We start from the raw sequence: 27,498 nt of genomic DNA on the forward strand, positions 1-27,498 counted from the left end.
TTATTATTATTATTAATATTGGTAATAGTGATAAAAGCAAAAATGACTTAAGTAATCATTTAATTTGAAACTACATAGAATAAGAAAGCAGTTATTAAAAATTGTAATAAATATTTAACAATTTATTTACATTTAATAATTGCCGCCTTGATGAACAGAATCATTGTCTTTAAAAAAAAACATGAAGACAAAAAACTGACTCCAAAGTTTTGACCGGTTTTGTATACTTCTATGTATATGTATATATTTAGTTGGTGGGTGTGTAGTTAGATGGGTGTCATTCTAATATTATTCATATTCATTTTCATATTCATAACTTAATCATATCATGAATAAAAAAAGGTACACTCAGACATATGTTTTCATGACATAATGACACTATACACTTACTGGCCACTTTGTTAGGTATACCTGTCCAACTGATAGACTAGTTCCAGCTGATAGAAAAGCAACAGTAACTCGTTACAACCAAGGTATGCAGAACAGCATCTCTGAATACACAACATGTCGAACCTTGAGGGAGATAGGCTACAGAAGCAGAAGACCACACCGGGTGCCACTCCGGTCAGCTAAGAACAGGAAACTGAGGCTACAATTGGCACAGGCTCACCAAAATTGGACAATAGAAGATTGAAATATGTTGACTGGTCTGATAAGTCTTGATTTCTGCTCCGACATTCAGATGGTAGGGCCAGAATTTGCCATCAACAACATGAAAGCATGGATCCATTCTGCCTTAAATCAACGGGCTGGTGGTGGTGGCGTAATGGTGTGGGGGATATTTTCTTGGCACAGTTTTGGGCCCATTAGTACCAATTGAGCATCGTGTCAACGTCTACCTGAGTGTTGTTGCTGACCATGTCCATCACTTTATGACCGCAGTGTACCCATCTTTTAATGGCTACTTCCAGCAGGATAATGTGCCATGTCATAAATCGTGAATCATCTCAGACTGATTTCTTGATTATGACAATGAATTCACTATACTCAAATGGCCTGCACAGTCACCAGATCTCAATCCAATAGAGCACCTTTAGGATGTGGTGGAACAGGAGATTCGCATCGTGGATGTGCAACCGACAAATCTGCAGCAACAGCATGATGCTAACATGTTAATACGGACCAAAATCTCTGAGGAATATTTCCAGTACCTTGTTGAATCTATTCCACAAAGGATTCTGAAGTTCTGAAGGCAAAAGGGGTCCAACACAGTACTAGTAAGGTGTACCTAATAAAGCGATGAGTGTATAGTAGATAATCTATTTGTTTGTGCTTGCAATTATTGTGCTACATCTTTGTATAAACTGAACTACACATAGGCGGAGCGTGTGTAAGGCTGGGGAAGGGTTAGCCTCCCCCTGGCCAGAGACCACGGAGATAGCAGCAAAGAAAAAAACTGCATTGAAAACATGTAACGGATGTATGGCGAAATACGAACGTAAATGAATGTTGATGATTAACAGAACACTTTAGTTATTGTAAGTTTGTCAATCAAATTTAAAGTCTTCCTCCGCACAAAAAATGGAACTGTCCAACTCCGCACTTTGCACTAATGAGTTCGCAGCAGCTCTGAAAACGAAACCAAAACTGCTGGCCAGCAAACTATTCCGATTTGCTGGTCAAGGACATAAGTAATAAATGACAAATGAGTATTGCGAGAGCAGTATAATAATATATTATTCTGGTTTAACTTGTTTTCAGCATTAAATAAAATAGGTCGTTTTTATTTATTTATTTTTGCAAAAGGATTGGATACTCAAAATGTCACTTGTTAAATAAATTACTAGATTACCAGAGATCATAAATATAAGAAACTAGCTATTCTACACTTAGTTTAAGAGTAGGCACTGAGGTCCACCTTATTTAGGTGGACTAATTTTAAAATTTCCCTAGTTGCATATCGAAAGTGACATAACCACAGGACTAAACAACAAAGACAACATTAACGCTTATAATGGCAGGTCTAAAAGAAGGATTTTGCTGTATAAGGTAGGGCAGTGGCTATTATTTATATTGACTGCCATGCCAAAACACATTTTTTGTTTGTTAGACAAAAGGCAACCATTAATCTATGATTTAATATAATATAATTTATTATTATTATTATTATTATTATTATTATTATTATTATTATTATTATTATTATTATATACACTACCGGTCAAAGGTTTGGGGTCAGTAGGATTTTTAAATGTTTTAAAATAAGCTTCTCCTGCTCACCAAGGCTGCATTTATTTAATCACAAATACACCACAAATTGTAAAATTGTGAAATGTTATTGCACTATAAAATAACTGTTCAAAAGTAGTTTATTCCAGTGATTTTAATGATGAATTTTCAGCTTCATTACTCCAGTCTTCAGAGTCACAATCCTTCAGAAATCACTCTAATATTAATTATTATTATTGTTGTTATTGTTATTATTATTATTATTATTATTATTATTATTATTATTATTATCATTATTATTATTATTATTATTATTATTATTATCATTATTATTATTATTATTATTATTATCATTAATGGTAATAGTAGTAAAAGCAACAAGGAGTAATAATTTCATTTAAAACTACATGCAGTATAAGTAATAAATAAATATTTAATAAATAAGTATTAAACAATTTAACATTTTTTATATATATTTAATAAATGTTCAATATATATATGATGTCTTGATGTATGTCTTGATGTATATCTTGATGATATATCTTGATAAACAGAATAATTTTAATTAAAGTATTAAATAAAATTAATAATTAGAAAAATAAATTAACTGCCCCTAAACTTTTGACCGGTATAGTGTAGATGAGTGGGTTAGTTTAATTAAATAATTTAATGTGTGTGTTGAATGGACGTTTGGTGATATAGGCTGTGCTTTTGTTATTACCTCTTTTTTGTCGGTTGCAAATCTTTTTAAATGCATTAAAGGGTAGCGGATATATTAGCCTCACCCTGGAGTTTGTTCACCCTCCGCCTATGGAAGTACATACAAGATGTATACACAGGTAACATGCAGCCAACATGCAAACACTGTCAACAAGCTTTCCTCACCATGAAACATATTTTGTTAAAATGTGAAATTCTAAATTATATCATACCAGATTTATATACGGAGAGCACTTTGATGAATGCTTTTAAAAATGTATCCTGGGTAGGGTTGCACAATATATCGCTTTAGGATCAATATCGCAATATGATCATTCGCAATTGTCACAATGCTCGCAATGTTCGCAATGCTGAGTCTGGATTAAGGCCTGTGACTGTGAGGGTTTAAAAAGCATTCAGGCATAAGAAAATGTACCAGATGTAACTTTAAAAAATTAACAACAATAAATTTTCTTGAATTGTTTATAAAACAAAGACTATGCAGTATTATTTTACACTTGATTATTCAATTACTGTATACCTGAGTACATTTTAGACTCTTCTGAAAACAATAAAACACTGTTCATTTATTTATTTATTTATTTATTTATTTTCATCTTAGTCCATTTATTAATCTGGAGTCGCCACAGCAGAATGAACCACCAACTTATCCAGCATATATTTTAAGCAGCGGATGCCCTTCCAGCTGCAACCTATCACTGGGACACCCATACACTCATTCACACACACATACACTACTACAATTTAGTTTTCCTAATTTTACCTATAGCGCATGTGTTTGGACTGTGGGGGAAACCGGAGCACCCGGAGGAAACCCACGCTAACATGGGGAGAACATTCAAATTCCACACAGAAATGCAACTGACCCAGCCAAGGCTTGAACCAGAAAGTGCTACCCACAGCGCCACCGCTTATTGTATTTTATACACCCCCTCTACAGAATCTTCCCAATCAATCCAAATTATAGATTGTTTACAAAAATTTATTCAACTTATCTAGTAAAATTAAATTCAGGTCGCAATGTACATCGCAAAATAAAAAAATATTGCAACGTGTAAATTTTCCAATATCATGCAACCCTTATCCCTGGGACGAATTTTAAATTATTCAAAGTAATTCATTATCTCAAAAAAATGTCAAATCTAATATGTTTTTAATGTAAAACGTTTAATTTTTAGATAATCTCTCATATGGAGTTGTTATTCTTATGCAATAGGGCTGCGCGATATTGGACAAAACTATATTTATCTGCGACACATATTGCGATATTGAGTATACTTTCATGAGATGGAATGAACGGCTCTGTTTGGAAACAATTCATAATTTTAGACAGATTGGGATGATTTCGTAGTTTAGAGCATGAAATAAAATAAACCAAATCACCAGCATTGACAAATACATGAAATGCACAGAATTTTCTGGTTTTCTGGCAGTCTAGCAGGCAAAATAACAATAAACTAATGTTAAATATCATTATAGTCTACATCGTATAATTCAATTAATCTTTCTTAAAGTTAAAAGCATTATAATTTCTTGCCTGAGTGTTTTAAACTGACTTGAAATGCTCCAGACCTTAAAAACAAATGCAAATGATAAACATGTTGATTAACTCAAGTCAAATTTTGCAGTGAATCCACAAAACACACATGCTTTCAACTGAGGAAAATCAGCTCAACATTGCAGATCCTGCGATGTGACTATTGCACTTTGCGATATCGATGCTGAAACGATATATTGTGCAGCCCTATTATGCAATATGTTTTTTATCTATTTTAATATTTCCAACGAAATATCCATAAGTTGCTGATGTGGTAATAAACAACTGGGTTATGTATACATCTCCATATAACATATGCATATATGTTCTCTGCCAGTAGACTCTTATTATTTTCTTGACAGTAAGTTATTACACTCCACTGTGGTTACATTTTACAGAAGTGCCTGTTGCCATTTTGACTCATTCGACTTCATTAGTGAAAGTAAAAGGGCATTCGTGACGAATACAATGTCCAGTTCCTCTGTGAGTCTTTCGGTTGTTAACTACATGCAGCATTTAAAATTAGAAGAGGGAGTAAATGAAACACAGCTCAGACGTTAGCGCATGTTGTAAATGGTTGTGCTGTGGCTTTTTTGATGGAAATGTAACCAAGATTGTAACTTTCAGAATAGCATGTGAAACGATCTTCGTCACAAAGTCATATCCGTTTCTGTTTACAGATATGAATAACCTGCCTGTTTGCCAGATTATAATTGGTCCGTTACACAAACATGAGAGCATGAGGCTAATAATGCCTACGTATATGGGTTTGTTTGCACGCACAGACCAAAACTGTTACATTGAAAGCAATGCATAAAAACATGAGAGCAAAATAAAATGCATACATGTAAATGTGAAAGTTTACTGGATAGTTCAGTGTGTTTGGTCATTGCTTAATTTCATTATATTTATTTATGTATCTTGAGTGTGTCAGACAACACATTCACCATCAAATAACTAAGACTCTTTTTGTTTTAAGGTTATTTTAAAGGAGCATAGCAATGCAAACAAGAAACAGCGCCGCCTTGTGGGCAGAGAGTGTGATTGATCCACCAAACAACTTCTAAAATGAGAGATTTGATGTATTTACATTTTTAAAAATATCTGTTTACTTGTGTTTTCTCTTTCAGTTGATACGAAAGAAAACAGCATCACTGAAAGAGGATTATGGATTGACTACTAATGCAGGAGGAATGAAAGAAAATGTGAAGAAAAACCGCTATAGGGATATCCTTCCTTGTATGTACACTTACTAATCTTTTAGTTATAGGAAGACTGTTTCCACCATATACATTTGGGTGTTTTAAAGAAATACAGTAACATGGACATTACTGTTTGTTTTAACAATAACAACAACCTAAAAATATGATTAGCATGCATTTTTTTCCATGAATTACAGACGCAGAACACATTTGTGTATGTTACAATATCTCTCGAGCATATATAAATTAGAAATAAATAAGGATAATATTATTAAAATATTAGATAATCTGTTAGATTAGATAAACAGGGTGTCTGCTGGGTCTTAAAAAGGCTTACATTTTAAAATCTAAATTTTAGGCCTTAAAATGTCTTTATTTCACTGAAATAGTGTGTTGTAGGTCATAAATCAATTTAAATGGGTCTTAATTTTCCGTTGTATATATAAAGTTACCCAATCTGACCAACACATCTCAATAAAACTCAATCCATCTCAATTTTATTTATGAACTCTATTTACCAATATGGCTTAGTTACCTTCTTTACAATACCGTGTTAAGAAAAAGGTTCTCCATGTGTTTATAATCACCTGGTGATGAAACTGACCTGGAGACTGTTGTGCATATGGTTAGTTTATTATAGTTTTTAAAACTGGTTTATTTATTTATTTTTTAAGGAAATGTATTTTAAAGAACAGTATATATACAATTAGAGTTTGCTTGTTTTGAGACATTATATTAAATATGTGGCTAAGAAATAACAAAATTAGAATCTTTTTGAAACTAGTCGTTGGAAGACTAGTGCATATCTATGCATTTCACCATAAACATTTGGGTCTTTTTAGTAAAAATATAACATTTACATTATCTTTATAGTTTTTTTTTTTTTACATTAAAGAGCCCATATTATACATAAAATAGGGTCATATTTAGGTTGTAAGGGTCTCCAACAACAGTCTAATATGCATGCAAGGTCAAACAACACTTTGATGGTCTTATAATCTGCATTTATTTTTACCTAATTATCCCAGCGACTCCCATATGAATCGTTCAGCGATTCATTTGTTCCTAAACCCGTCCTCAGCGCGAAGCTAATCTGCGCTGATTGGACCGATGACAGCCTGCTGCGATTGGTCGACAACACTGACAGGCATCAGCACGAGACAGAGTGAAATGCCCAGCTGCTAATCAACAATATAGAAGTAGTCACAGTGCATACACGCTTCATAGTGGATTTTGGCTGCCAGTGGGTGAATGTAAACACAGACGATGGACTAGAAAATACTGACGACTAACTATTTTATTGAGCAAAAAGTCCAAGAACTGGCGAGGAGATCTCCTAGCCCGTTGCAGACTACTTGCTCTTTTTGCACACACACACATGCACGCACGCACACACACACACACACACACACACACACACACACACACACACACACAGGGCCGGCGCGTCCATAGAGGAGACCTAGAGCGCTCAGTTATATCACCACACACACACACACACACGACACACATTACAATCCTCCCCGAGGACACGACACACATGCCTAGAGCGCCAGTTCAGCTTGCTGGGTGCAATTTATACACCTCACCTCGAACCTGAGCTGAACTATTTTAAAACTTGACCGTTGCATGTGTGTAGCAACAGCTGACGATCCGTAAACAAAGCGGCACGCGTCACATTTTCAACGTGGCTTTACATGCGATATGAGAATATAAAGAGTTAACCTGATACAGTACACACGGTTACAAGTAACAAAACACAACTAAATACATAATTTGCAAGCTAGAGTAAACAAGGCAACAGTTTTAATCGCACATAGTTAGACTGGTGAAATGGGGGAAGAAACTGATCCATGATGTACTGATCCATGTTCTGACAGTCTTTACTGATCCTTCCTTTAACAAACTGATGAAGTCTTCTTTTTAAGCATGTAATTTCCAGAAGCATTCGATCTGCTCAAGGCTGGGCTATTTTGCTGAGGTTTCATCTTTGATTAGACTGTCAATAAAATCCATCTTCACAGCGTGACTTCATTCCACCAGTGTCTCTCTCTCTGTGTGTGTGTGTGGGACTTTTTTTCTGTTAGTGGGCGGGGCCGCAGGTTTCAAATCTCCCGGGTTTGCGCGCCCAACTACTTGTGTTTCGTAGCCGCGTCATCACGAAACACCTAATGACTCGTTATCAAGACGACTCGTTTGAAGCACTATGAGTCGACACTTTTATAGATGAATCAATAGTTTTAAACACTGTACACTTACAGATGTAAGCCTTAGCTGGATATTTCACTTTACTTAGAGCTGTGTGACACACTATATGGAAGAGCATTTTCAAAAACCCATAATATGGGCTCTTTAACAACCACAATATGATTATCATGAATTTTACCTTGAATTACAGAAACAGGGTGTCTTAAATTTCAGTCTAAATTTCAGGCCTTTAAAAGTTTTTAATTCACCGAAAGAGTATATTGTAGGTCATAAATCAATTTAAACAGGTACAGGTCTTATTTTTCAATGCATATATAAAGTTACCCAATCGGGCCAACACCCAAACAATCCATCTCAATAAACTCTTAAACTCAAATTAACTCTATTTACCAAAATGGCTTTGTTATCTTCCTTACAATACCATGTTAAAAAAAAGTTTTCCATGTATTTATAATCACCTGGTGATGACACTGACCTGGACAGACTGTTGTGCATACATTTAGTTTATTATAGTTTTTAAAACTTGGTGAATTTTTTTTAAAGGAAATTTGTGTAAAAAATGTGTATGTATACAATTAAAGTTTGCTTGTTTTGAGACATATTAAAAATGTGGCTAAGAAATAACAAAATTAGAATCTTTCAAACCTAGTCATAGGATTATTGTTTCTATGCAGTTTACCCTAAAAATGTGGCTGTTTCTAAGAAATACAGTAACATGGACATTATATTTATTGTGTTTTTTTCAACATCAACAACCACAAAAGTATAATTATCATGCATTTTACTTTGACAGAATGACAGAAAAATGTCAAAAATCTATGTTTTAGGCCTTAAAAAGTCTTAAAATTACACAATAATTGTGTTGGAGGTCTCAAATCAATTTAATCAGGTCTTAATTTTCCAATGTACATGTCAAGTTAGCCAATCGGGCCAACACCCACATAATCACCAACAATTCATCTCAATGAAACCAAATCCATCTCAATTTTATTTAATATTTACCAATATCGTTACAATAATAGTTAGGTAAAAAAAATCTCCATGTATTTATAACTATGACACTGACCTGGAGACTGTTGTGCATACATTTAATACAACTGGAGTTTGCTTGTTTTAACACATTATTTAAAATATGAGGCAAAGTATTAGCTAAATTAGAATTTTTTTGATGGTACAAGCAAAAATATTTTCCAAACTTAGCATTTAGCCTTGTACAAGTCTGAAATTTTATTTATCATGGTGTTTAACAGGTTTTAAAAAAGTCTTAAATTTGACTTGCTGTTGCCGAAACCTGCAGAAACCCTGAGAAGACACCTACTAAATAATTATCAGACAGTTTTAGAAAAAGGATCATTTGATGACATATTTATTTATTCATTCATTCATTCATTCATTCATTGTTTTTATTTTTATTTTGTTTCTTTGTTTCTTTATTTTTATTATTATTTTTATTTATGATTTAATAGATTTTATCAGCTGGACACATGTATAACTAAATTTTTCTATTGTAAAAAATGTGTGTGTTTTTTTTTTTCAAACATAGTTTACCTTGCTATGAAAAGGTGAAAGTATTAATTATTTAAGAGCAAATAAACTTTTAATGATTTTACAAGCTGCTAAATCACTAGAAGTTTATATATACTTTTAAAAATATTTTTTTATCTTTTTCATGACCTCTAATGAACTGCACATGCAGGACAAAACTCTCTTGGTTACTCAGAACTGAAGAAAACCAATACAACTTAGTCCTTTTATTATAACACACCTGATACTTATTTGAACATTAAAATTTGGACTGTTACACTGAATGACAATTTTGTTTTTTAGTATTTTGACCTTTTACTTTTGCAAAAAAGAAAAAAAAGAAAAAGTTAAACAACTTTAAACACACACACACACACACACACACACACACACACACACACACACACACACACTTATATATATATATAAGTCAAAGATTTTGACTTGACCTGCCTTTCGATTTAGCACACACATGATGTTTCATATTTGAGGTATCGGTCTTGTGGCTTTCATATAAAGCGCTTTACAGACGTTGCATAGCCTATTACACACCCAGCACTTGATTCAACCTCGTTAACATTTACTAAGACGCTCCCATGCGGCACTTTTCTTTTCTTTCTTTTTGTTTTGTTTTTAATTCTCCCTTTTTAAGATTCTCTCGGATCGGTTTCGCCTCCATTTCTACTTTAACAAATGTGTTTAAAAAGTACAAAGCAAAAATCATTAATAATTAAACTCATCCACCCGCGACCCACCCACAATTAATCATAGCATGGTTTCCGCTACATTCATTCTTCCATGACGGGGCGCCACACCAAAATTCACCCCACCACTGCTACCTTACTTCTCATTCAAAATATTCAGAAATATTTAGGTCAATTGGAGAAATTCATAAATATTCCTTGCAAATCTAATGAATGTTGGAGACATACTTGCAAGAAGTTTTGTGCACGAACAGAGGAAATTGGCGCACAAGCAAAGAGATTCGTATGCTCTTATTATATGAATGAGCTCTTGACTTCCAATACTGCGCTCATAACATTTGTTATTGAAATAACGCCACAGGTAGTTGGTAGATCTGTGTAAAAGGCCCAACAGATTCTGCCGCCACAGCTGGAAAAAATCCTAGAGGAAACACTGCATAGTGTATTTTTTTATTGCCCGACCTGCCCGACCCTCGGATTATCTGCAGTGCCCGCGGATATAACCGCCGTCTGCGCATCACCAGTGTACACGTAGTCTGACTGTTGGTGGAAAATGATTGTAGGCAATATTGTCTTAAGTAAGGATTGGTTAAAGTGCAGTGCATGCTACATCTTGATGGTATGCAGCAAGGGGTATGGAAAGAGTTTGTGTGGGGTGTGTTAAATTACGGTTAAAGCTAAACTGTGCAGAGCTTTGGGTGTTCGATACCTGTGCACTAGAAATACAAATTCATAAACACTTTGGCTAAAAAAAAAAATTGGCATGTGATGTTTTACTTGCAACCCATTCTTACTGGTTCTTTTAAGACTCACACTTTTTCTGTGATTATAGTGCATGCTTTGATAGTAGGATTTTTTTTCATCTGACAGTAATCTCAGATCTCATCAGCTTTGAAATATTTGTGACTCACAGACACAGTTCGCCTCAGTATGACACCGAATAAGGCACTGAAGTTATTTTACATGATTCTCTTGTCACATTATTTTCAAGTCCCTGTCACATCTGTCAAAACAGGCCTCCTATAGTTACAGTACTACGCTTTTCTAGCATTGCAATGTCATAATATCCCACAACTGAGTCTCCACAATGTGTTGCCTGATAAATGATCATGAGTTGCTGCCACTGGTGAGAGTAAAAATATGCAAATACCTTTTCTCTTTTGTATTCCAGATGATCAGACCAGAGTCTGTCTAACTCCAACCACATCTGAATATCAGTCCGATTATATTAATGCAAACTTCATCAAGGTACTAAAGCATTTTTAACACTTTTTATGACTATGTAATCTTTTTTTATGACCAAGTTTACTTTATACAGTTGTGTACATTTATATTACACATTTATGTTACAATTTCTTTCAAGCATAGATAAATAAAAAATAAATAATAATAATACTACTACTAGTAAATAATAATAATAATAATAATAAAAGTAATATAATAATAAAGGGTGGCCCGGTGGCTCAGTGGTTAGCACTGTCGCCTCACAGCAAGATGGTCCGAGTCCCGGCTGGGCCAGTTGGCATTGGAGTTGAGGATCCAAGTCCACTTTATTACAAGATCGGTCAGGCAGGCAAAGGTCAATCACAGAAAGAAACTGGTACATACAGAGCAATCCAAAGTTGTTGTCAAAGAACAGGTGAATAGTCGGTACAAACAGCAATGAATCAAAGCGATAAAACATTGTAATGCTCGCATCGTAATGCTCACAGATAAACAAGACTCAGCACAATCTGCGTGTGTGTGTGTGTGTGTGTGTGTGTGTGTGTGTGTGTGTGTGTGTGTGTGTGTGCTGTATATATAGTCTGTGTAATCAGTCCTTGAGCAGCTCTTAGCTGTGTGTGTGTAATCAAAAGAGAACTGGAACAGGTGTGTGTGTGTGTTTGGTGCATTACAGGATTTGTAGTCCATATGGTGAAAGAATTGTAGTACGAGTGAAAGTAAATGTTCTCCAGCGATCTATGAGGGTTTCCATCGCTGGTGATTGTGACAGAATGGGTGTTTCACAGTACTGAATTGTGGCCGGAAGTGCATCCGCTGTTTAGTGCATATGCTGGAATAGTTGGTGGTACATTCCGCTGTGGCAACCCCTGATAAATTAGGGACTAAGGCAAAGAAAAATGAAATTATGATGATAATGACAATAATAATAATAATAATTATTATTATTATCATTATTATTATTATTATTATCATTATTAATATTGTTATTGTGATAATATTATCATAATGATAATTAAATAGTAATTATTATTTTATTATGATCGTCATGATCATTATTTTATTGTCATTATGATATTGTTATTACATTGTTATTATTGTTTATTTTATGACATTGTTATTATTGTTGATATTATTATTAATATTATTATTATCATCATTATTTTATTATGATTATGATGATATTATTATTACATTGTTGTTATCATTATTGATATATTAATAATAATAATAATAATTGTTGTTATTCTTCTTCTTATTATTATTATTAATATAATTATTTCTATTATTATTACTTTTAATCATAATATGTTATTATTACTATTGTTTTTTTTTCCTTCAAGGGAGCTGTTAAAAACAGGACATATATCGCCACCCAAGGCCCTTTGAGCAGTACTGTGGTTGATTTCTGGCGTATGATTTGGCAACATAATGTTAAGGTGAGCTGCTTCAGTGCTTATTTTATACGTTTTGTTTTCTATAATTATGCATAATGTTTTCACTGAATTATTTTTGAACTATTTTCACTTTATGCATAGGTATTTACTATGAATCACTTTTGTTTTGATCTTATTTTGATAGGTCATAATCATGGCTTGCAGAGAGATTGAGATGGGGAAGGTAATCTATAGGTTTCTTGGTTTAAATGTCATTTTCTTGGCATTATTAATTTTGTTTTAACAACCAATCTGTTCTTTAGAAAAAGTGTGAAGTGTATTGGGCATCAACCGCAGACACATCCACACTTGGACCCTTTACTGTCTCAACTGTAAGTGTTTTATGTTGTCTTAAACGTTGTGTGAAGTAGAATCAACTGTTAGTCTAAGATACACAGGATATTAATCTTACGTAACAGTTCCGATGTATTGATGTTATCACTACGCTTTTTTCAGTGGTTTGATGCAAAGTGTACTTTGTGCAGTTGCAAGAACTCGCAAGAGGAAGTTCTGATGATTACTGTTATGTTTTTGCTTTAGTTGGAGGAGTCCCGTCCAAATGAAGAAGTCATTGTTAGGACAGTGGTGGTAAATTACTGTGATGTAAGTAGTGTCTTCAGTATGTCATAGTTAGATAAACGTGATGCAACTTATGTAATAATTCATAATTTATGTAATTCATAAATAAAGAATTACATCAGGCCCCAAACCTTTATACACACACACACACGTAGAAAATTTATGTTTTATAACAAGCTTATACTGCTAAAAAAGGTTGGAATTATTTAATAAATAATACAGTAAAAACTGAAATTTTTAAATTTTATTTCAATACTAAAAAACGTTATGCATATTTTGAATGTAGTTTAAAGGTGCAGTATGTAAGATTGACACTCAGTGGTTGAACTAGGTATTGCATCCCTGGTTTAAAACAGACGCAAGTGCAGGTTGCCAGATTGATGACATCAACAGCAGTGTGCCTAACTGTCGAGCCTAAAGACTAATTTAAGTGTAAATAATACAAGCAACGGCACATGATAGAAGGAATATTTTCCATATTAAAAGGAGGTTTTTTTTCTAACCAACACCTGGAATTTATATTTTAGAAACGGCTTCAATTTCTTGCAGCTGATCAATAAAAAACTGACAATGATCACCTCAGGTACACCTCATGTGCTTTATTCGGTGTTAAATGCTAACAATGTGAGTTTGAATGCCATTTTACATGGTATTTATTGCCATATACTGAAAGCAGCAGCAGATAGTTCACCTCAGATCTTAAAAACAAAAGAAACCATTTGAAATTGAACTTTAGAACTGAGACTCAGTGCAAGCCAACACATATCAGTGATTTAGCATCTACATTTAATAATTTTAAAGAGGTTTAATATGTATTAATAAGATTATAAAACTTACCATTTCGTTGGAGTGCAATGAGTGCACTATTCTGTGCTTCTGAATGGCTGTATTCAAATTTCTGTCGTGTTTCGTGTGGTGCAAACAGCCAGATTGCTTATAACTGCGTATCTCGTCACATAGCGTGTTGTTAGGACACAGGGTTACAATGTAACCTTCTCACCTAATGTTTAAATTCGTAATGTTTATGTTATTTGCTAATTAATAACCTCATGTGGAACTCTGAATCTGCGTCTCATTTTAGAGGCTGCTACAGTCCACCGGAGTTCTCATTTCGGTTACACATACTCTGAGAGCCTTCATGACTAAATTAATGAAATACGCTGTTTTCCACCAAGACAACCCGGGTGGTTGCCAAAAGAACCGAAGAACCTAAACAAAGACAGATGTTCCGGGACGTAACTCACATTTTCAAAGCAGAATATCTGACTTCAGCATTGTTTTTCAGATAAACAAATGTTTACTTAGCATGTTTCTTAAATATCTCCAAACATATTATGGTATTTTTATGCTTTAAAATGTACATTTTAACATGATTGGTCTTAAATGTCACACAGTCTTACAGTTTTATGTCTAAGTTTGGGCACCTCTCTGTGGCTACATAGTATGCTCTCTTTCTTTATAAGAGAAGATCACAGTGATATACCATTTGCTTTCTCTTTATTGAGGCTAGTGGGCCGAAGGTAAATAAAGTCGCCATGGGTAATTTCCTAATTTATTTCATAGTATTTAAAAATGACTATAAAACATTGCTTTATATTAACTAATACAATTTTTGAATGAACTTATTACAGTAAAAACATAAACAACCTCATTTAAAGCAGAACAGTTACACTGGTTTTTGCCTTGATTTGCTCACTGCACAGTCCTCTATCCATTGAGTGACATTATTTACATTTTATTCACCTTATCCTCCGCGTACGAGTGGGCGCAGCCATTTGAATCATTTTGGCTCGAAACTTCCGGTCTCATTCACTTCCATTCATTTTTAAACGTTAAAAACAGCTCGTTTTGCTGCTTGGGTTTTGCAAACTGATATTTTGGTATTATATTATTCTACTTTGTCTGTATTGTAATGCAAACACTTGTTTGTAGAGTAAGTAGTTTGACCGTTTTTTGCCATTTATTATTCCTAGTCATTTCTCCAATAGGCAACTGAATCGGAAGTTCTAAAACAATCGCAAAAACGCGCGCACTTCCGCATTGAAGAATAAGGTCAATAAAATCAGATTCATTTAATTGAAACATTTCATTTCAGTTTGCTTTTTTGAAGCTCAGCAATAAAGCTAATGAACCAAAAAAGATTACGTCAATTTAGAAATGATGCTCTTATTCACCTCAATCTTTCTCACTCTCTTCTCAGATGGAATGGTGGGCCAAATCAAAGGTTACAATGGGCCAACCTTGGCCTGCGGGCCCTACTTTGGGCATCACTGCACTTAATGCTGATGGATTCATTAATTCATTTTCCTTCGGCTTAGTCTCTTTATTCATCAGAGGTCGCCACAGTGAAACAAACCGCTAACTTATCTAGCATATGTTTTACACAGCAGATGCCCTTTCAGCTGCAACCCAGTATTGGAAAACATCCATAGACTCTCATTCACACACATACACTATGGTAAAATTAGTTTATTCAATTCACCTACTGTATAGTGCATGTCTTTGCACTATGGGGGAAACCAGAGCCCCCCACAGTCCACAGACATGCTCTATAAAGAAACTTAAGCTGAAGGAAAATGATTGAATGAATAATTCATAATTTATATTTTTTTAATTTTATGTATATATTTAAAGAAAATAATTACCATTGACTTAAAACAAATAAAAACACACACATGTATATAGTATATAGTATATAGGTAAGTTAGTGGTGACAGAATTAAAACATGCACTGTAACTGTCCATTTAAGCCTAATTTACACTACAGGTTTTTAAGCCCGATTTGGAATTTAACAAGCTCGGCGACAGATTGTGCTGTGAACACGGAGACCGGACAGCCTAATTTAACCCAATGCATAAAGTTGTGGACGAGCATCGCAGAGCTGGTGCAGATACAACAAATACAAGCATTTAAGGGTCTTAAGTTGTGTATTTTTCTTTTGTTAATACCTTTGGTTTGATGCGCTTTGGTCCACTCTCTCACACCGCTCCAGCGCTGCCTGATGAGGGGATTTACATTCATACTAATGCAACAATTAAAATCATACATAATGACTTCATGCTTTACTAAGTCACGTCTGTGTGGGTTATTTCAAGACATATTCCCCTTTCAACTCGATCTCTCAACATGTATGAGGGATAAAACCTGCCATGTGAAAAAACGCACCAATAGTTCTCGGTAGTTCTAGTGTTAAAGCCACATCTTGAACCTTGCAGATAAGCGATTGATCCGCTGATGCATCAGCTGACTGTTTTTAAATGCTCCCTTGAAAACTTAAAAAGCTGTCAGTGAGGCAATCAGCACACAAGCAGCTAATACTGTTCAGCTTTTTCTGCCGGTCCTCCCTCAAAATTTCATTGGCTGTGGTTTGGTAGCTTGATTGAGCAGTCGGGGAATGAGTTCTTGTCAGATCATGTAGTATTTGAACGCCCTCTTGTGGATCATTTACAGTACATCGTGTCGCGTAGTGTGAATACCACAACGATTTAAAGGCACAAAATCAAGTCATATAGTGTGAATGGCACATCCCTCTGCTGATGTTTAAAGTCATGTAGTATGAACTAGCCTTTAGGAGTTTTCTATTTGTGTTTTTAAGAAAAATCTGTCAAACCACAAAATTGCAGTGTGCCTTACTTTGAGTGTCTTGTAAAACACTGTTTACTCTGAAACGGTTCCAAACAAGGAACCACCATAACCATCCCAGTGTGTGATTTTTCCTATTTTAGCTGATTTTAAACATTGTAATTTGGTGAGGAAACCCTAATCCGCTCAGAGGTCAAAACCCTCAATCTTTCCACACAGGAAGCTCGTAAAGTGTCTCATTTCCAGTATACTGCCTGGCCGGACCACGGCATTCCAGACGTGCCGGATGGCATTCTGGGTATGATGGAGTTGGCTCGCCAAAAACAGGGCAACCAGACGGACCCCGTAGTGATCCACTGCAGGTCTGTATCACACACACACAGGCGTCTCCGTGTTTTTCTGTGCCTCTGACAAATGACCCATCTGCCCATGAAAATTCATCAGGTCGAGTGCGTCCGTGTTGTTGGGGTGCAGCAGGGGCTGGCCTGTATTCCTCTGGTTCCATGCATTTTAATGGCACCATTTAAATGAAGTGAGACATGTTAAATATTCAGCACCTGATGTGGCGCTGGAAAAGCCAGTTAACTTCCAGACTTCAGCACAGATTCCCTCATTACCCTCTCTCTATATACATGAGAGAGGCTCTGTCCGACAATATGGCCCATAATTCCCACTGTGACCCTCTGAACTGAGTCTCGGGAGAGAATCAATCATATCATGATATGGAAATGTGATGCTGTCTGTCTATCTCTCTCTTTACAGCGCCGGCTGCGGTAGAACTGGAGTCATTTGTGCTGTTGACTATGTGAATGATCTTCTGTTGACTGAGGTAATAACATCATAACCAAAGTGTCCATGTTGAGATGTTTTAAAGCTGCCTCGATTAGTTTTGATTACTAGGTTTATATCTTTGCAATATCAAACACTTTTATTTTTTCTTCATAGACATTGCACATTATTTCTTCCTCGGAGTATCTGAAACCATTAGTTTAAGGATTCAGTTTCTCTAAGCTCCGCCTTTTTGAGAGCCTGCTTTGCTCTGATTGGTCAGATTGGCCCAGTTTGTTGTGATTGGTTGCCTGAATAAAGTCATTTAAAAATAATAATAATAATTTTAGTAATTTGCGCTGTTGACAATGTGAGTGATTTAGTGCTGACAGAGGTATAACATCATAACCAAAGTGTCCATATTGTGATATATTAAAGCTGCCCAATTTAGTTTTGCCTAATAGGTTTAGATCTTTGAGATGTCAAAAAACACTTATTAGTTGTTTCTCAAAGTGTCCAAAACGGTTAGTTTATAAATCTTGTTTCTGTAAACCCTGCCTATCTGAGAGACTACTCTGCTCTGATTGGCCCAGTTTGTTGTGATTTGGTTAACTGAAGAATGAATCATGCTTATTTTTAATTTTAGTCATTTGTGCTGTTGACTATGTGAATGATCTTCTGTTGACTGAGGTAATAACATCATAACCAAAGTGTCCATATTGTGATATTTTAAAGCTGCCCAATTTAGTTTTGCCTAATAGGTTTAGATCTTTGAGATGTTGTTTTTTCAACACATTAGTTGTTTCTCAAAGTGTCCGAAACGGTTAGTTTATAAATCTTGTTTCTGTAAACCCTGCCTTTCTGAGAGACTACTCTGCTCTGATTGGCCCAGTTTGTTGTGATTTGGTTAACTGAAGAATGAATCATGCTTATTTTTAATTTTAGTCATTTGTGCTGTTGACTATGTGAATGATCTTCTGTTGACTGAGGTAATAACATCATAGTCAAAGTGTCCATGTTGTGATGTTTTAAAGCTGCCTAATTTAGTATTGCCTAATAGGTTTACATCAGTTCGACGTCAACAAAAACTTCAATTATTTCATAATACACATTGCACATTAGTTCTTTCTCAGATTGTCTGAAATGGTTAGTTTAAGAATCCAGTTTCATAACCAAAGTATCCATATTGTGATATTTTAAAGCTGCCTAGTTTTGCCTAATAGATTTACATCTTTGCAATGTCAAAAAACACATATTTTATTTCATAACACACATTGCACTTTAAGTCACATTAGTTAAGGTTCCAGTTTCTGTAAACCCACCTTTCAGAGAGCTTTCTCTGTTCTGATTGGTCAGATGGGCCAGTTTTGTAATTGGTTAAACTGGACAAAGCCTTTTTCCTTAAAAAAAAAAATCAAGAAATCACAAAAAACTTTTTTGGGGGAATATTAGTAATTTGTGCTGTCGACAACATGAATGATCTACTGCTGATAGAGGTATTAACATCATAACCAAAGAATTCTTATTGTGAAATTTTAAAACTGTCTAATTTAGTTTTGGCAGGTTTAAAACAGTCCAAGGTCAAAAAACACTTCGATTTTTTCGGAACACACATTGTACATTAGTTCTTTCTCACAGTGTCTGAAATGGTAGGTTTAGGGGCCGATCATAAAGAACGTGCTTCTATGTTCCAAAACTGTGAGGTGCACCGCACTGCCTTTTTCGATGACAAGAAAAAAAGAAGCGCCGTGCGCTTTTTATGTCGTCAGGCAACGACTGAATCAATTACGCAGTGTGCACGAGTGTTGCAGTTGATATTGGTATAATTTTAATATTTAATAATATTGTTAAATAGCACAATCATCTCTCCTCCAAAGTCTCCGTAGTTATCTTGACAACACAAACACTGCTGTCACCTCAACGGAAACCCCGCATGTACTTTCATTTGATTGGAGAATGAAAAAGTCTCCACTGACGTAACATACTTTTTCTGCTAAGGGGTTAACTTTTTTCAACTGTCAGCGCACAGTGTGCACCGGCACAAGGCGCAGCAAGCGGTTAAAATGCAGGGTGCATAAGCAGCACGCAAAACGCTCGCAGCTGTTAGTAAATCATTAAAAAAAGGCGCCTCTCAAAGCAAAAAACGTGTTCGGTGTAATCGGCCCCTTAAGGATACAGTTACTCTAAGCCCCGCCTTTCTGAGAGTGTACTTTGTTCTTAGTTTGTTGTGATTGGTCGAACTGGACAACATATTTTTTTCTTTCTTTTTCTATAAGACATCACGAAAAAATAATAATTTTAGTAATTTATGCTCTTGATTGTGGGAATGATCTACTGCTGACAGAGGTTTTATCATATTATGAGATTTTAAATTTCACATCTATAATAAGTTAAAACAGTCCAAGGTCAAAAAACACTTACATTTTTTCACAATACAAATTGCACATTAGTTCTTTCTCCCAGTGTCTGAAAGGGTAGGTTTAAGCTTCCAGTTTCCTTAAGCACCTCCTATCTGTGAGCCTACTCTGCTCTGATTGGTCACATATCTCAGTTTGTTGTGATTGGTTGAATGTGTATAGATCAGTCAGAAACAAAACTATGTCACGAGTATTACTGCATGAGAAGTGAATTTGCTTTTACAGCACAGAAAACAACAACACAACCATAAATTATCATTATTTACCTACAACTGACACAACCAAACTCTTCCATGTCTCAGCTACAACCACAGTGTTTCAGAGTCAAAGCAGACATTGTTTACAGGCAGCCAGTAGAGATGTTTGTAAAAGAAATCATGAACTAGAATTACTGATAACTTGTTTTAGGAAGTTCAGATTCAGTTCTTTCTTTTGGGAGACAATATCTCATTGTTTATTGTGCTTTTAAAGTGTAGGAGCATTCACAAACAGCTAAATTATATGCTATTTACCAGAAATTACATGAGTATTTACCACGACTCAAACTCTGTTTAATGAATATTGAAAATTCTCTCTCACGCTCACTCGCTCGCTCGCTCACTCACTCACTCACTCGCTCACTCACTCACTCACTCACTCACTCACTCACTCACTCACTCACTCACTCACTCACTCACTCACTCAACATGTTAAATACAGTGTAATATATACTAACACATATATACTCACAATAATGTAATATCTCCTTGCATTATACTTGCATATAGTGTAATACTTTATCAGGGACTGAACCACCATTCATTCCACAGTGGAATAACCCACCAATTACTCTCTGGCATATGTTTTATGCTGCGGAATGGTATTATAGTTAAACTTTAGGGGGGAAATCAGTACTGCTAATTGTCAGCATGTATTCTTTTACTCCTAGAAAATACAAGAGGACTTTAATATTTTGGACTTGGTGTTGGAGCTCAGAAGACAGAGACCTTCAGCTGTGCAGACTAAGGTAACATCATAATGTGATTTTTCTTTTTTCTTCCCCAGGCATATACTATGGAAATGATCTACAGCATGGGTTCTTGAACTATAATTGAACCTCTGTTCATTAAAGTAAAGAATAAAAGCTTCTATGTTTTTATCTCATCAGAGCACATGTATTGGCCCATTTAGCCCTGTCTGTCATATTTCACAACGGCATGTGAAATCCTGATAATGTGCCATTTCTTTTTTCTATCTCCTCATACAGGAGCAGTATGGATTTGTCTTTCATACGGTTGCTCAGATGTTTCAGAAGGCCTTGGAAATGAAAAACATGAATGCAGATGTAAGACATCATAATCCAGCCAAACACTGACAAATATGCCTCATACACAGAGAATATAACTTATGCTAATTCGCATCTCTGGTCCCTAGAAAGGCTTTTTAGGAAAAGAGGGGAAGAGAAACTCATTTCGCTACTGTACTAAATGATGCTGTCAGGCCCCAGACACCACTAGAACACACTATAAAAATAGTCCATGTGACTTATGTGCTATATTCAAAGCCATCTAAAGTTATAAACACACTGCAGCTAGTTTCTTATAATTGAAAGCCTTTGCTTCTTTCATCACAATGCATTCGCATATGAAGGATACAGAAATGAGATTCAGAAATGCACTTCAAACCTGCAGTTGATTATTTCTTGTGCTGAATACAAAATAAGGTATTTTTGGAGAATGTTGGTAACTATAGTTGATCATAGTCATTGTCTTCGATAGAAGGCAATGAAATATTATTATAAACTGTTTGGATGCTGTCATTCTCACACACACGCACACACGCGCACACACACACACACACACACACACACACACACACACACACACACACACACATATAAATATATATATATATACAGTTGAAGTACATACATACATACATGCATACATACACACACACACACACACACACACACATATATATATATATATATATATATATATATATATATATATATATATATATATATATATATATATATATATATATCTCCTGTTCTTTTTAGCAGAAGATAGAGATGTGTGAATAAAAACATAAAAATAAGTTAAATGTTAAATGACGTCAAACATTTTTCATACTGAGCTATTTTAGACTGATAGGAAGCTTATGAATATAGTGCATGAGTCATGGACACCATAAACAATAATGAGTTGACTTTACTTTTAAAAAGTATAGTAATTGCTTTTTAATCAATTCATTGATTTATCTTTAAAAAGTGAGTAAACCCATCGCCTTATAATTATTAAGGAAATGAACCATGTGCTTAATCATAAAAATTAAGTCAACTTAACAGTAGGCATGGTATGATAACCGTTTTTCAAGGTATACTACGGTATGGAGAAGTCAAGGTTTTAAAACAGCCAAAATTTTCTGCTATACCATTCCTATGGTATTTATATGTAAGATTTTTTATTTACGTTTTTTTTGTTGTTGTTTTTAGGACAACAGTATCTCCAACACAAAAAATATCCAAAGATGCTATTTTAAACTGTAAAGAAATCTGTGTTTTTGAAACTAATGAATACAGCAGAAGTCAATGATTTATTTAAATTATTTAGCCTGACATGTTTACTGCTCCAAAATATTTAAAAGTTTCTCAAACTAAAATATATTGTGTTCAATGGGGTGAAAGGTTGTTGTTTTTTTTACTCAGACATTTAAAGAGAACATATTTTAGAGCAGTAATCACAATACCGTGATACCATGATAATTTTATCCAAGGTTATCAAGGTTATCATATCAATCTTATACCAGCCCATGCCTAACAGTTACTACAAGCGTACTGATTTTTTAAGGAAATTATACTTGTCGATTTTAAGGCAATGGGTTTACTCATTTACATCAATAAAATAACTATTTAGCTTGGTTTTTAATTATACAGTGTATAAATAATGCCTTCTGGTAATTATTATTTTTTTTTTTGGTCCTTATAGGACCTCAACCAATGAAGCCTCATTTTGAAATTGTACCCTTATATACATTTCTGTTGAGTGCCAAATGCATCCCAGGAGCTATGTTTTTTGCTGTTTTTGTTTTTGCGTGTCCACCAGAGGGCGCGATGTACACTTTGAGATCTCAAAATTCTCTTGCGAGTGCCACTTGTGCTTGCTCTTCTCGCGTAAATCCACCAGAGGCCGCTGTCAACTGACAAACTGACCGATCGCCCCACCCACCCCCTTCCTTAAACCCAACTGATATTGTATTAGATAGCACTGATTGACCAGCACCCACCCACTTTTCTAAACCCAACTTACAGTGTTTTGAAAAGAAATCCAGAAAAAGAAAAGCCCTTGCGACAGCCTATTTTTTATTTTGGCTTCTGTTTTTGTCTTACCTGCTCCTGGAACTGGCAAAGGCCGACAGTCAACTCCTCTCTGCGTCTCAAATCCTCCGACGTACACTGCGAACCACTGGACAAACTGGTAACCATGGAAAAGTCGTCCATACGGAGCTACGTGGTCAAAGGAACGGCATCATACCACCCTAAAGCATTCGTTTTAAAGACGAAATGCTGCGATACGTACCTTTGGCTACATAATTCACAATCTCCAGAAATGTCTATAGGGCTACATTTTCAGAATGAACCTATGTTGACCTCAACATACAGTTGCGGTCCTCGTTTACATACATATCCTTGTTTACTTTTATCGAATGAAGAACATTCTGCAAAATACCTCCTTTTTGTTCCACAGAAAAATGATATACTGAATTACTCTGTTTTTGTTTTAACAGCTATTACTAAATGTTCTTGTTCTATGAGATGTACTAATCATTCAATGATAGTTGTTACATTTATTACCATTTGGAATTTGTCTGACAGCTCTTTTTCATTCAGTGGCATTATAAATACCCATATTTTCTTAAGTTTTGTATTTTAAACATAATCACTTAAGCACTTTTTTACATCACACCTAGTTTTACTTCCTCAAGTCATTGAACCATGTGTTTCAAAAAAAGCAGTTCAGCAGGAAACATGATCACTCTGTGCTTCCTCTATGCAAATACTTAGACGTCCTTCAGCATTTTGAACACAGACGCTCTTATGCAGCTGCTCGTCAACACCGTGCACACATTTCTCAATTTGCTTGTTTTTGTTTCTATTTCGTTATATTGTAAACCCAAGACTTCTCTGTACATCAATGCAGCTCCGCCGAAGATTTCACTGAAATCTGCATCATTAGCCCCTGCCCGTGCACCACCAAAATCAAGGTAAGACCATAAATGATCATATTTTTTGACATTTCTAAACCTGTTTGCGGATATGATTAACACCAGCAGTGGCAACGCATGCAGCCAGGGACCAATTTTAGATTGACAACTGCATAAATCTGTTAACTACAGCACTGTGTGTCACACAGGTGGTCTCAGCCAAGACGCAAGCTGTTATTGTTGGTTTTGTCTCAGACACCACAAGGAGAAATTTGAACTTTTTTCTCATCTTAAGACATAACGTAGAGTTATTTGAGTCATCTAAATATATATATGCATTTGAAGTCAAAATTATTAAACCTCCTGTGATTTTATTTTTATTTTAAATTTTTTTTGTAATTTTTTCCAAATTATGTTTAACAGCAGGGGTGGGTTTAACTAATAAGCGAGATATTGCAGCCACTTAGGGCCCCGGGAAATCTGGGGGCCCCAATAAATACCTAGAAGTTCTATAGAACATGGTTTTCTGTCATGTTTTGTATTGTGAGAGTCTAACAAATAAATTTGTAGCATAGTTATTACTTCTCTGAAAATGTTTCTCCCCCACCTCCGATCATGGATCAGTCCAGCAGCCAAATCAGGTGAAGATATATCTTTAAAAACAATTAATTTTTTATTTTTTTTATCATTTTTAGTTGTGAATTCATTTTAAGAAAACTAATTATTTAAAATGTAGAGATTGCATTAAGATTAAGTGTGATAAAGGACAGCAAGATAAAAATAAACAAATAAAAATACAAAGGGTGCATAGTAGGACTGTTGGGACCCATGGCTAGAATTGCTTAGGGCCTCCAAATAACTAAATCAGCCCCTGTTGAACAGTGTATTTCACAGTATTTCCTATATATTTTTTTCTTTTAGAGAAAGTCTTATTTGCTTTAATTTGGCTAGAATAAAAGTCATTTTTAATGTTTTTTAAAACCATTTTAAGGTCAACATTATTAGCTCTCTTAAGTAATATTTTTATTTGATTGTACAGAACAAACCATTGTTATACAATAGCTATGTTTCCATCCAAAAATGTGAATTAAATTTATGCGCAAAACTGGAATATCGCATAAAAGACGTGCGGATAAAGCAGCGTTTTCCATCTAAGTAGTCAAAGTGAATAAAATCGTCACTTCCTGATTAACTGGTGCCAAATATCAACAGTAAAAACGGACTTTGCTGTGGTAGGAGTAGCTGCGTTCATCTTTTCTTTATTTAATAAATGACTTAAGCCTCAGAAGACAATGCCGACACGCAATGAAAGCCTGGTGGCGTTGAAAACTTTAAAAGTGTGAGATGCGGAATACAGATGCTCTTGACAGTTCAGGAGGTCATTAATAATATAATAACACTAATACTGAAACGGTAAAGGCGCTTTAGAATGACCAAAACAACATTTCAGATGTTTTACAATGTGGTCAGCCTGCTGGTTTGTCCATTCACACACATTTTTGTCATCACATGATCTCTTATAACAAAATCACATGATGTTTTCAATGCGCATACTGGAATTTGTTCAGTAAAAGTGTTTCCATCGTAGTTTATGTGCACCTTTTCTCATTGAATAAAAATTTGATCCTACTCTGTTTTCAAAATTGCATCTTGGCGTTTCCATCAACTGATTTTTTTTTATGCGCATATCCAAAATATAAATAGATGGATGGAAACGTAGCTACTGACTTAGGTAATTACCCTAACGTGCCTAGTTCACCAAATTAACCTCATCAAGCCTTTAAATGCTTAAGCTGAATACTAGTATCTTGCAAAATATCTAGTAAAATATTATGTACTGTCATCATGTCAAATATAAAAAAATGTTATTAGAAGTGAGTTATTAAATGAGTTATTCATCCATACCTCATTATTATATGCATATAGTATTACGATTATGTAATGTCCCGTCTGTGTATTTAAAATGGCGGTTTCTTTGTTTTCATTCTGGCTAGCTCCACGAGCGAGTGACGCTTCACTGTAAACCAATAGCGTTCAGCTGCGTGTCTAGTAGCTCTGCTTTTTGGTACCCTTTAGTCCTGCTACTGGTTTTAGGGACCTTTTGACAGTGGAAATGGCCATAAAAACGTACCGAACTGAACCGTATCACTCAGTGGAAATGGGCCATTATATGGGTATACTGTGAAATTTTAATTCTTTTTCAAATATTTATGAAAGTGATGTTTAACACAGCAAGTACAGTTTTCACAGTATTTCCTTTATTTATTTATTTTTATATATATTTTTTATTCTTTTTTTATTATTTATTTATTTTTAAAATGCTATGAATAATATTATCAGCCATCTTTAAAATTCTTACTTTCTATTGGCTAAAGAACAAACCACTGTTGTCCAATGACTGACCCAATTAACCTATCTTAATTAACTAAATAAATTGCGCATTAAGCTGAATACTAGTATCTTGCTAAATAACTAGTCTAAAAGTCTTTGTGCACACAGAAGAGTATGACTTTTGCTATGTCGACTGAAAGATGAGAATATTTTGCAGTTTTTGCTAATGCTCAGATTATACCAAACAAACAAGCAATTTAATCATTTTTTAAGTCAGTGTTCTGGCATTGCGGTTTCCCTTGGGTCAGTAGCATATTTCAGAAAAGAAATCGAATGCAAATGTGACACTTTGCAAAACGCACCAACGTATTCAAGTCACCCAGAGCGAAATGTGGAAGATAAATGTTCTCTTTTGTGTTAGAGAGCTTCTAGTCGTGTGCCATTGTGTAATCTAATAAAATGCATGGTAGTTACAAATTCCCTTTGGATTGTAATGTAGCAGTGTAATGGACATGCTAGCGACCTCATCTCTAAGATGTTAATATTTGTACTACTGTTGTGCTGATAGACGATAATATGTATTGATGCACTGATGTATTTTATGATAACAAGGCAATTTGGCTCATAATTCAGACACATAAGCAGATTCAGCTCTTGTCATCTATGAGAGAATACTGTATGCAGCAGTAATGCAACGGCACCTCCATTATGTTTAATTTCAAATGTGAATAATTGACTGTGGTGTGAAACTCTTTATTGGTTTATTTCTTGTGCATATCTTGTAAATTGCTTTTGTTATGTACATGGGGTTGATTTAAAACTGAAATATTGCCAATAATGCAATGTAATTATTTTCTTTGTTACCAACTCAATCTGGGTTTATCTTTTTGATTGATTCATTGATTGCTTTG

The 27,498-nt window shown here is 34.9% G+C and overlaps 1 protein-coding gene across 1 annotated transcript in view; it reads left to right on the plus strand.

Moving 5' to 3' along the window:
- The window catches only part of ptpn18 (protein tyrosine phosphatase non-receptor type 18), a 51,674-nt gene that overhangs the window by 2,813 nt on the left and 21,363 nt on the right, over nucleotides 1-27,498 (plus strand). The window contains exons 2-12 of the mRNA XM_056464448.1: nucleotides 5,557-5,665; nucleotides 11,236-11,312; nucleotides 12,629-12,724; nucleotides 12,867-12,905; nucleotides 12,985-13,053; nucleotides 13,262-13,324; nucleotides 17,103-17,245; nucleotides 17,646-17,712; nucleotides 20,997-21,074; nucleotides 21,315-21,392; nucleotides 24,231-24,316. Coding sequence (XP_056320423.1) covers nucleotides 5,557-5,665; nucleotides 11,236-11,312; nucleotides 12,629-12,724; nucleotides 12,867-12,905; nucleotides 12,985-13,053; nucleotides 13,262-13,324; nucleotides 17,103-17,245; nucleotides 17,646-17,712; nucleotides 20,997-21,074; nucleotides 21,315-21,392; nucleotides 24,231-24,316 — 905 coding nt within the window. The remainder of the gene's footprint in view (nucleotides 1-5,556; nucleotides 5,666-11,235; nucleotides 11,313-12,628; nucleotides 12,725-12,866; nucleotides 12,906-12,984; nucleotides 13,054-13,261; nucleotides 13,325-17,102; nucleotides 17,246-17,645; nucleotides 17,713-20,996; nucleotides 21,075-21,314; nucleotides 21,393-24,230; nucleotides 24,317-27,498) is intronic.

Source organism: Danio aesculapii, chromosome 8 (genome assembly GCF_903798145.1).
Source record: "Danio aesculapii chromosome 8, fDanAes4.1, whole genome shotgun sequence".
Taxonomy (NCBI): Eukaryota; Metazoa; Chordata; class Actinopteri; order Cypriniformes; family Danionidae; genus Danio; species Danio aesculapii.